At 44.9% G+C, this 12,293-nt stretch overlaps 1 protein-coding gene across 1 annotated transcript; it reads right to left on the bottom strand.

The window, feature by feature from the left end:
- Window positions 1-233: 233 nt before the first annotated feature.
- On the bottom strand, window positions 234-4,385 carry LOC139783815 (uncharacterized). Its single transcript, XM_071722973.1, has 5 exons — window positions 3,914-4,385; window positions 3,478-3,830; window positions 2,807-3,366; window positions 1,345-2,722; window positions 234-1,292 (listed from the first exon to the last, which is right to left on the bottom strand). The coding sequence occupies exons 1-5, from the start codon at window positions 4,383-4,385 to the stop codon at window positions 234-236; spliced, it is 3,822 nt and encodes a 1,273-aa protein (XP_071579074.1).
- Between the last annotated feature and the right edge of the window lie 7,908 nt (window positions 4,386-12,293).

Genomic DNA, 12,293 nt, shown 5'->3' on the forward strand with positions numbered 1-12,293 from the left:
ATTAGACATTCGTAAATACGCGCAACGTGTACTTTATTGTTAATAAAAAATTTACACATTCATTGGTTTGTTTCTTACGTACTATTGATTTTTCTACGATAAAACAATTTTAGAAAGCGTATGATATTGTTTTTTTTTACAACGGTATTCCGTAATGTCCCCCACGGAAGCGTTTCCTCGCTGTCCAACGTCACGTATCGCTTATCGTCGTGCGGACTAAGAGCTAGTTTTTGCTACGACACGGTGTAAACCTCGTGCAACGTCGAGCGTATGCACGACTGGCGCGTCCTCATCTCGCGCGCGTCTCGCAGGCACGCCACATAATCCTCGAACGTGATCCTCTTAGCGACTACGTTTCTTTTAACGCCCTTTATTCTCTTGGTGTCGTCGCGTCCGAGTACCCTGTAAGTGTACATCTTCGCCCTGAGGCCCACGAACTCCGTCATGATCGCGCCGTTGTTCTCGTCCTTCATCAGACCGGGCACCTTCTCGTTGACGCGCGGCGTACCGTGCGCGTTATTCTCCGCGTAATCGCTTGTGTCGAACCTGTCTATGTCGCGCCTCATACGCTCGTACGCGTTTTCGCACTCCAGCGAATAGATCAGACTATCGGTATCCGTGTAAAGAATTCGACACCGGTCGCGATAGAGCGGCGACATGTAGTCGTAGTGAAACTCGTAGAGACGCGTCTTGGATATCTCGAGAATACACATACCCACGTAGACCGGCTTGTTGAATTTTACCTCGAGCTTCCGCAGCTCGATCGCGACCAGATTCTCCGAGAAGACGCTTCTGCTGTGAAAGTTCGGCCTGCCGATCAACGCTTCCGCGCCGTACCTCCCGTCCCATCGCGTCACGAGACGCACGTCCACGTGATCGCGCACGTTCTCTATCGTTTTGCCGAAGACGGCATTGTTCATCAGTTTGTACATGTTCCGTTCGAACTTGTTGCTCGCGCGCGTCCTGAACGTCGTGTTCAGCTCGATGTAGCCGCGAAGCCACGGTGACTGGGCGAATCGCAGCACTCGACGAACGCGCGTCAGACGCAAACCGAGTCGCAGACATTGCTGCAGGTTTCGATAGTGCGTCACGTAGCGCGATTTGTCGTAGAGAGTAGCGAGCAGTTTCTCCTGCCGCTTACCGGGCGGTTTATCGCGCGTCGGGCACAGCGGCAGGTCCGCGTGGGCGTCGTGCAGTTCCGGCGGATAATCGAGATCCACTTCCAGAATGTAACCGACCTCGCTGTCCGTCGGCACGGTCGTCACGTCGTAATTCTCGGGGTCGTCGAGCCACTGGAAATTCGCGTACGGCAGCGATTCGCTCACAGCCGTACAGATTGTTCACGTCGTAATACATGAGATACGTAGTGGGCTGGGACGAATCGTACGTCGGTACGTGCCTGTTGTTGGCTCGCGCGTACCTGAGCGAACATTGACTGAGGCCGCCGCGTATTCCGCGTTCCACGAACATCGCCATGTCAATGTCGGTGAGCAGCTCGAAACGCACGCCGGTGTACCTCAACATGGCGTCCCACGTGTACCCCGGCAACGTATAATAATACGCGGGATCCAGCCCGTAACTCGCTAAACACGTGTCCCGAAAATTTTCAAAGATATCCGCCAGAAGAAGCACGTCGGTCTTGAGATACAGATCGCTGTACTCGCCGAGATCCCGCACGCGAAAACGTCGCCAGACCCTCGTCGCGTGCTCGTAGTCGCTCTCGCTCGCGGTCTCGTCGGTCAGGGAGCTGTAAACGATCTCGCGCGGCGGAAGCTCGGTCTCCCGCAGTTTGTCCGCGCTGTCGACGTACTCGTACGGAAATACTCCCTTGCGAGTGAGCAGATCGAGATCCTCCGTGTTCAAATCAGCGTACTCCGAGCGCGTTATTCTCAGCTTGTTCTTGTCCAGATAGGACGCCAGGGTTTCGATACTCGCGGCTAAAAATTTGTACGAGTCTACGAATCGAAGCTTCACGAGTCGATTCCACATCCCGTCCGTTTGCGTCTCCTTAACGGTCTTCGAGAAAGATATGTAATTTTCTTTCGTAAGCGGCAGGAGTTCGACCCCACCCTCGAAATCGTTCGCGATTTTCTCGATGATAAAGTGCGCGTCGTAACCCGACAGATTGTGGAAGAACACGGGAATCACGTACACGTTTCTGTAATTCAGATTGCAACGAGAATGCGCCGGACCTCTGTACCGTCCGTTTAGATGACAGTGATCTCGCACGCGCTTGTCCTCCGGTTGGAACGCTTTCTGACACACGTGACAATGCGTCGCGCGCCAAAATTCGAGTTTCTCGTCCTCCGTAAATTCTACCATCGATATATTGGTGGAGAATTTAATCTTTGCGTGACGTGCGAGAACGCGAAGCTCGTTCACGAACCACGAAACGCAGTCGTCGCCGCGACGATATCTGTACGTGGATACGGTATCGTCGTAGGTGCAGCACAGATAGTAGCCCAGGCTGAACGGTACGTGACGCTGATAAGCGTATCTTTTCGTTCTCGCGCTTCCTTCGGCATTCTCCCTCTCCCGCTGTTCGAGAAGACACTCCAGATCCGCGTACACCACAAAGGGGAGTCGCTCCTTTCTGTCGTGATTGTCGAACGACAGCCACTTATCGTCCTCGTTCGGAAGAACGATGGCGCAGTCGTTCATTCGGCCGCAGTCGACGCTGTGAGCGGCCAACTTTTCGCGCGTATAGAAATAGTGTAGACATCTGCGAAGTAACGTGCGTGCGATTACTATGCGTATATAAAATAACACCGCGTCGTTTCCTTATTCCTCAGGTTTTTTTACTTACCGATCGCAAACGTGCTTCGCGCACCGTTTCGCGGTCAATTGCGAATTCACCAATCGCGACAGATTCTTTATCCAGGCGAAATGGCCCCTGTTGACGCCGCGTAGCGTATCGCGCAGATACAGGAGATTTACGTGTCTATCCCTCTTATCGTCGGTTAACCGCAGAGGCACGATCGCGTTGCGGTCGGCGCCCCGTCCGAACTTATCTTTTTTTTCGATTCCTTCCCGAGTTGTAAATACGTTGATCGATACGTCGTTTTGACGTTCGAACTTTCCGATCTGTTTCAGATCTATGGGAAACTTGATCCCGTCGAGATTCAGCACCGTCGCGTAATCGGGATACGAGCCGCATCGTTCGGCGTTGTGCTTGGCGGGATACAGAGCCGCGACCACCGCACGCGCGAAACACGTGTCGTTCTCCGACAGCACGTTGACCACCGCCTGTTTAAGTCTTATGCCTAGCGGTATCTTCATCCAACATCCCACGCGCATGAGATTACACTTGTTCACGTTCACCGTTAGGTTGAGTATCCGCGACAACGCCCATCCGCTGTCGCGTTCCTAAAATTCGTCCAACGCCGCTAGAATCGCGTCGCGCACGTGCTTTTCGTACCACTCGCCCAGATCGGACCCTTGGAGGAACTGTTCGTTCCGCGTAGCGATACTCTTCACATCGGTCTTAACGTCCGCTACGAATTCCCCATTGAATATGACATTGACCTTCAGACACACGTATCTGTTCAAATTATCCTGCACTTTTTCGAGCACGGTGCCCTTCGCATCCTCGAGAAATCGCGCTGGTTCGATGTACGTAGAGTTCGTCACAGCGCCGGTGAGTACGCGACTTTGGAACGCCGTATCGTTCTCGACCCACGAAAATCCTCCGCTAACGCCGCTGCTGCTACCGCCGTCCCCACCGTCCAAACCGGCACCTACGACGCGTTCGAATCGTCGGCGCAGATCCTCCCTCGAACCTTCCAATCGCGCTATTCGAGCCACCAGGGCGTTCACGGCTCCCGTGTTTCCTCGCCCCCCAGATTGTTTGACTCGACACCTCTCCCGCAAGAGCCGGAGACACTCGTCGCATCGTCGTCCCCACGCGCGGTACCCGTCCGCGTCGCGGACGTCTGCGGCGAGCAACTCGTCGCACTCTTCCCACATCCCATCCAGAAGGGTCTTCCACCCTCGGGAACACTGAATTTCACTCGTTCGAAAAGACGACAAGACTTGTAGGTCTGAATCCTACGTATCTTCTCTCCTCCGTCCACCGTCTGATAGTAAAGATAATACTCGAGCGGCAGGCAACGCATATAATCCTTCGCCCTAACGGAGTTTGCCATTGTCGTCTCTATCCACGCTCGCTTGCGCGCAGTTTGCCCCCCGGTCTCCTTTCGCAGATGATGAGTCGCCAGATTCCATCGCGCGTCCTTCTTCGCCACCGACGCGCATACGTTTGACGGCAACGACTCATCGACTCTCGCCGATTCGTCGTCCGAATCGGACGAGAACTTGGGCATGGACTCGTAACAGCGCAGTTCGCCGTCCGATTCCTCGGACGAGTAATAACGGCGATCGTTCATTCGCGAGTACGCATCGTTAATGCTACATCAGCTTCTCTAACGCGACTAAATCAGCAGTAACTACATCCCCATCGCGTATAATCATTCTTTCATGATATATACCAGCTTTGAGATACCGCCGGTGAGATCGACGATCGGCGATTCCGATTTCGCGACGGATCAGATATCTCGTTACGTCGACTCGGCGCGGATCCCCATCCCTCCTGAGCGGTTCGCTAATTTTCACGATCGGTTTCCCGTATCTTTTCGACCAGATCCAACTTTTGCAAAGGTCTACGTACTCGTCACTCATACCTCATTTTTAAAAAAACAACTGTAACTTATCCCATTCCCGGTGCGCTTTACGTCGCACCACTCTCTCTAGATAATGCTGCAATAGCGCCGCTAACGCGTCTCAGTCAATAGTAACAGATTCCATTCTCTGCCACTCTTCTCCAAAATATTTGGTATTGAAGAGACCTTCGGTTCGATCGATGATCGGGAATTCCGATTTCGCGATCGATCAGATATCTCGTTACGTTGACTCTCCACAAATCCGATCCGAAACACTTCCTCGCGAACGGGTCGTTGATTTTTGCGATCGGTTTCCCGATTTTCACGCGCACCGGTTTGCAAAGTTCTACGTACTCGTCGCTCATACCACGTTAGAAGAAAAAAACCCACATTAACTTATCCCGTTCCGATGCGCTTTACGCCGTCGCGCCAATTCAATTTATACTCGTTCGTTATCTCAACGGTGGATGTACAGTCGCGGTCATTAATGCCTTCCACCTGAAGTCAGTCGCGTTCGGGGGCAGATAGTAGCTGAACGCGTCGCGTCTAGCGCTATTCGTGCTTCATGACTGTTGGGTCGGTAACGTCGTGGAGCACGGTCAACCGTGTCGTGGAGAATGAGAAAGCTGTCAGTTTGACAGCTGTGTGTTTGCGGAAGAGAGGTTAAGAACCACGAGGGATCGTCAGAAGTATAAGGAGAGTATAAGAAATACAAGAACATGTTAATTATTTGAATGTTAATTATTTGAATGGTAAATAATTATTATACGACAAATTTATATTGATATATATATATATATATATATATATATATATACATATATATTGCAAATCTGCGGTAAAGTTGAAACGAAAGAGAAATGAAATCCGAAGATTCGATAGACTTTTTGTAGGGGAAAAGGGTAAAGGTGAGAGAAAATTTGAAGAACTTAATACTTGCTGGCCCTTAGAGCCTTCTCCTCCCGACGGAGCTTCAAGATCTCGTGGGTCCGCAGATCGGCGGTGGTTTTCATCGCCATGGCGACCTCGTGCTGAGGCTCAACGCGCACAGAATTTAGTTATAATAAATATAAAGGCAACGGCACGGGGCGAGACCATAAGCGATAGTATTATGAATGCCGTTCTGCGCGGACTAGACTGTCTATAATTTCGGAATGGCTCGGTGTCCCGCTGTCGCGGTTTATATATGATTTTCAGGGATGGGTTATCAAGGAATATGTCTCAACCTTTTGGTGGGTGACATGTTTTCCGATGATGACTCTAGTTAGTCATTGATTGAAAAACATGTTTTTCTCACGGATCGAGACGCTAGATCTCGAAATTTCTATTGTCTTGTCCTTATCTGGTTTCGTCTAGCGTGAAGTGTTTTTCACGAATTTTCGGCGGCGCGGGTTTCACAATTTCTCGTTGATCGAGACACTAGATTTCGGAATTTCTATCGTCTCGTTCTTATCTGTTTTCGTCTAGCGTGAAGTGTTTTTCCCGAATTTTCCCCGGGAATGACGGCCTGACCGGCTATTGACCGGCGGCGCAGGTTTCACAATTAATATACTCATTGTTTGATTTTGCTGTTGGAAAGAATGGTGATTCATTATTATCAGTAACCTGCCCGCCGATCGACAAATATTATTCGGTTTTCGTCATCCCAAAAACAATTCTGTAGGAAAAACATCTTGCGAAAGGTTTTTATAAAAGAATGAAATCGCGAAGTCCACAGGACGTAACAAAACTTACCAATGAAGACATTATGCATCAAATGTTACTCTCATCCGATCCACTCATTAGTTCTCTAAGAATAAAAGAGGACAGAATAAAGAAAGCGCTGTCAACAGAAGCTGAGGAGCTGCTTTTAAAGAACGATTAAATCAGAAGAAGAATATGGAAACGCGCTTACCTACCGAGGAAACTTAATACACACAGCTACTTACATATAAATTTACACACACTGTCACACACATACCTATACATACGCATACGCACAACACACACTCACGCTAAAAAAAATTAAAAAAAATCATAAAAATTAAAAATTAAAAAAAATTATAAATCTAAAAATAAAAAAACATTTCAAAAACAAAAAAATAAACATAAATCTAAAATCGGCCCTTTTTAGGGCTAAATGATGTGCAAAGACTGATCGAGCAACCTCCACGTGGTGCATATTGGGTAATGCTAATGCCGACAGCAAAATATAACCTTTGTTACGTTTTTAAGGGTTAAGAGTTTAAGGTTTAAAGGTTTAGGGTATAAAGGTTGAGGTTTTAAGAGTTTAGGCATTTCGACGTTAAGTGTCTCCAATTTTGCAGGGGATTTGATGGATTCTTGTGAGGTTAGATCGCATCATTTTGCATTTGTAGCAGTGACACATTATAGTGGATGATTCCCCAAGTATTTAAAAAAAATTAATTAAAATCGATGAAGATTTGAATTGTCAGCAGATTTTTGTCCAAAAAGAGGCACTTTCTGCCCACTGTGCGGCGTCGTCACAGATGACCCCACTACCGACGCCGACTCCACCACAAGCGCCCGAACCGAGCGGGCATGAAGCGGAGAGCCGACAGACCGCGGCATTGCCCGATGAGGCACAAGGGGAGGCGAAGGAGGAGGAGGCCTTTAGTGAGGGAACATACTATTAATGCCCCTACACCGCCTCCTCCAAGCCAACCTTAACCACGCCCGCGCTTCGCAGGATGTGTTTCTTCACACCATGGCGGAGCGCGGGTGTGGCCTGGGAGTGGCTGCCGAGCCGTACTGGATTCCGCCAAACCACGCGCTGTGGGCACCCGGTAGCCGGTGCGGCTTGGTAGCCATAACATGGAGGCAGACTGACGTGCCCGTTGCCTGTTCTCGAGTCGAGGCGGGCGACGGGTACGTCGTAGTCAAATGGGGCCGTGTAGTCGTGGGGGGGGGGGTATATGTATCCCCCAATCAGGACACGGCCTATTACGAGGGGGTCCTAACCTTGGGGCCTGTTTAAGAAGGATCCTGTTTACCGGGCAGCAAGTCCTTGTGGCCGGGGACTTCAACGCCAAGTCGGTGTTGTGAGGCTCTTCGGCCACGGACGCCCGGGGCAGGATCCTGGAGGATTGGGCGGCGGGCCTGGGACTTTCCTTGTTGAACTCGGGTCAATCCTGCGTGAGGCTCCGGGGTGGGTCTATAATAGACCTCACCTGGGCTAGCCCCTACATTGCCCGCAGGGTGGAGGGTTTGAGGGTGGCCGAGGAGATCGAGACCCTTTCGGACCATCTCTTCATCGAGATGGGTCTCCCGGTTACCCTTCCGGAAGTCCAGGCCCGCCGCAAAGAAAAGGAATTACGCTTCCCGCGATGGGCGTACAGGAAGCTGGACGAGGACTTATTAAGAGCCTCTATCCACGCTTCTTTATGGATGGATGACGTGTTGGATACGTCAGAAGACGTGGATGCGGTTGCAAAAAGGATCGGGGACATCATGACGCGGCGTGTGACGTCGCCATGTTTCAATCCAGACCTTATCCGCGCAAAGCAGCATACTGGTGGACGGAGGAGATCGCCGAATTACGGCGCTCCTCCGTCCACGCAAGGCGTCGCTGGCTGCAGGCCAGGAGAGCCCAGCACAGGCAGCCGCGGCGCACAGTGGTCGGAAATCCGAAATAGCTGGACAAAATGCAGTTTTTGACGCAGATATTAAAAATATGGGATAGTATGATATTTGATAAGCATATTGTTACACCCGTGCTGTACGCCCGGGCCGTGCGCTCACGCGGGTCGCCCCGTTTCAGAAGTTGCAAATCGCCCTTGACGACAACTATGTTTGTTTACTTACGGCGACTGTCGAATTATGCTCCAAGGTTCCGTCACGTTCGGACGTGTTAACCCGAGCTCCGTGTACAAACGGATCATTACACAGGCACACAAAAAAAAGTGTCTTGGCCGAGACACTACACTAGTGTATTCCCATGTACTTTTTCCCGCTGAATCCGAATCCGAAGTCAGAATTGTCAGATTGGCTAAAAGGGTACCCCACGTTAAGATAGGCAAAATGCCACTGTCAATGAAACGGAAAATTAACTTTGGATTTGCATAAGTACACTAAAAAAAGAATTTTCTACGATTTTTCCGACCATCCATCCCCCCTCCTTTTCCTAGTGGCACCAAAAAACCGCTTTTTTTGAAAATTAGTTTTTTTCTCCGGTTCCTCCATGTTAAAAATTTTGAAAAAATTTGAGAATATAGCTTATAAAAAGTACTTAGCACACAATTTTTTTGAACTTTAGGCGCGTTGAATACCTAACCTAAAAAAATAAAATAAATATTTGAATCAATTTTTTTCTAATTTCTTTGATAGTTGCAGGTCTAATTACTCTAGAAAATTGTATATTTTAGTGTTCTACATGTATTAGAATTTTTTCAGATTTTTCGGAATGGTGGGCCGTACTCAAAAATGCGAAAAACCCTATTTTTAGCCACTTTTGGGCCTTTTATGGTCCTCAAATGATTGATAGTGCCTTAACTGACTCTAAAATAAACATAACATATTACTTTTGGATATATGTTGTCAATATTTGATACATTCCGATACGTCTCATATGTTTTTGAGCATGAAATCGGTCATAACTCAACGAGAAAACCCTACTTTTTGTATAAAAGTGCCTATTTTTCGTCGATTTCTGGATTTTTGGTTATTTTATCTAAGTTTTTTTTGCATATGATTGGTAAATGTGAATATAAATATAATAAAAAATTGTACCTCTTATACATATATATTGTTACAAAAAAATCGTTTATTTATTCAAATATATACATTTTCATGAAAAAAAAATTAATTTTTATCATTCCATGATCGTCTCTTTAATCCTCCTCGTCACTATCTTCCTCAATTACTGGTGTTACTTCTTCGAAGTCAAACAATGTTGTAAGTATCTCAGCTGGTCGAATAATCCTTGACAAGTATCTTGCATGAGACAGGTAAAAAACTATGGCGGCTATATGCGAGCAACACCCTATCGTTCTGTTACCATTAGCGCCGTTACAGCAATAACGTCTGACAACGTTGAGTCCCACACTATCAGCTTGATATTGTAAATAAGATTTGTAATATCAACCTGATATCGCCATAGTTTTTTACCTGTCTCATGCAAGATACTTGTCAAGGATTATTCGACCAGCTGAGATACTTACAACATTGTTTGACTTCGAAGAAGTAACACCAGTAATTGAGGAAGATAGTGACGAGGAGGATTAAAGAGACGATCATGGAATCATAAAAATTAATTTTTTTTTCATGAAAATGTATATATTTAAATAAATGAACGATTTCTTTGAAATATATATATAAGAGGTACAATTTTTTTTATTATATTTATATTCACATTTACCAATCATATGCAAAAAAACTTAGATAAAATAACCAAAAATCCAGAAATCGACGAAAAATAGGCACTTTTATACAAAAAGTAGGGTTTTCTCGTTGAATTATGACTGATTTCATGCTCAAGAACATATGAGACGTATCGGAATGTATCAAATATTGACAACATATATCCAAAAGTAATATATTATGTTTATTTTAGAGTCAGTTAAGGCACTATCAATCATTTGAGGACCATAAAAGGCCCAAAAGTGGCTAAAAATAGGGTTTTTCGCATTTTTGAGTACGGCCCACCATTCCAAAAAATCTGAAAAAATTCTAATACATGTAGAACACTAAAATATACAATTTTCTAGAGTAATTAGACCTGCAACTATCAAAGAAATTAGAAAAAAATTGATTCAAATACTTATTTTATTTTTTTAGGTTAGATATTCAACGCGCCTAAAGCTCAAAAAAATTGTGTGCTAAGTACTTTTTATAAGCTATATTCTCAAATTTTTTCAAAATTTTTAACATAAAGGAACCGGAGAAAAAAAATAATTTTCGAAAAAAGCGGTTTTTTGGTGCCACTAGAAAAAGGAGGGGGGATGGATGGTCGGAAAAATCGTAGAAAATTCTTTTTTTAGTGTACTTATGCAAATCCAAAGTAATTTTTCCGTTTCATTGACAGTGGCATTTTGCCTATCTTACCGTGGGGTACCCTTTATGAGATAACCACAAAAAATGCTCAAAAACACGAATTAAAGGCAAAAAAATTGTTTTATTGTGGTTATCTCATAAATTTTAGCCAATCTGACAATTCTGACTTCGGATTCGGATTCAGCGGGAAAAAGTACATGGGAATACACTAGTGTAGTGTCTCGGCCAAGACACTTTTTTTTTGTGTGCCTGTGTTATTAAACGAGTTCCTTTTATATAAATAAACGAGCCTTATTCATTGAGTAAGTGCCGGAGTGCGCGACGCGAGTGAGTGTGAGTGAGCGGCAAACGCCGGCGGACGTAACAATATATAAGAGCATCATATGCCATATTTAAACTACTCAATTGTGCATTTCTGATGCACTGTACTCCATTGCAAAAACAGTGAAAAATGCGTACATATATCACGAATAATTTTCTTCAACTACACATGTATTTTAAAGTGTATTGGGGTAAAGGTAAGTATTGATTAAAAAGGTAAGTAAGGTAAGTAAGGTAAGGTAAGTATTGATTAAATTTCTTTTTTTTTTTTAATAAAAAGTGAAAAAAGTTCATGTTTGTCGCCTCTTGCCCCTTCAACATAAGGTGCACTAGTTAGAAGAACGTTTCTACTTCATGATTCAATTTATAGTTCTTGCGCAAATTTGCGCTAACTGATAATATATGCTTTTGTTTTCAAAAATTTTAATCTTTTAGCGTAAATGAGCAACTCGGCAAGTGCCAATATAAACAGTATATATTTTAAGTGGTTTTTGGAGTTGCTGATTCCGAATCTGCTGTAAGATTTGTGATATTAAATTGTTTAAATAATTTGTTTCAACAAATTAAAGCAAATTTTAATTATTTTCAGAAATCTACCTGAAAATCGTATTCTACGGGAAAAATTACGTTACAAATAACATGGAAGTAAATAAAAATATTTATTGTTAACATTAAATAATAAACAATTTTTATCGGTCGTAATAATTCATCACGTAGAGTACGTATAGACACGAATTGTTGAACATTTGAACTCCATATTATTGTTCTTATAGTTTTTGTTTCGCTAGCAAATTTACTTCATTAAATTGTTTTTAAAATAATTCAATAAATTTATTTTGCTACTCTGACAGCGGATTTGGAATCAGGGACTCAAAAAACTGTAAGAATAATATATGCAGTTGAAATGTTAAATAGCTCAGTTCCTTATGTACTCTATATTTTTGCAAAAAGTAAGATATGGATAAAATCTTTACAGATCTTCATAAAGAATACTCTGATATTTGTTTACAAATACCGAGCCTTAGATGCAACTTTTGTAGTCGCTGGGGAGTTGTAGGGAAAATCTGTTTGGTTTTTCTCAGTAAATACCCCGCTTTCAAATTGTCCGTCTTTAATGTTTATGTTTATGTTTACCTCGCGTTCGCGCTCGTGATCGCGCTCTTAGCGCGGATTCCCAGAATTTCTGCAAAAAGCCGGACTTTTATCAACATAATTTCACTTTATAAATTTACTTTTGGCATTCGGACGCGAGTTCTTGCAGAGTGAAGAGCTTTCTTATGTTGCAAATTATTAAAAAAGATTCAAAATTAACTTGGAAATAGG

This window comes from Temnothorax nylanderi, unplaced genomic scaffold (assembly GCF_030848795.1).
Source record: "Temnothorax nylanderi isolate EJ_2023f unplaced genomic scaffold, tnyl_v1.0 TNYL_tig0546_pilon, whole genome shotgun sequence".
Taxonomy (NCBI): Eukaryota; Metazoa; Arthropoda; class Insecta; order Hymenoptera; family Formicidae; genus Temnothorax; species Temnothorax nylanderi.

Coding starts and splice junctions, on each gene's coding strand:
- LOC139783815 (XM_071722973.1), bottom strand. CDS start 4,385: ATGAACGATCGCCGTTATTACTCGTCCGAGGAATCGGACGGCGAACTG. Junction 2,723..2,806: donor GCGAAGCACGTTTGCGATCG/GTAAGTAAAAAA, acceptor GTTACTTCGCAG/ATGTCTACACTATTTCTATA. Junction 1,293..1,344: donor CGTATCTCATGTATTACGAC/GTGAACAATCTG, acceptor GCGAATTTCCAG/TGGCTCGACGACCCCGAGAA.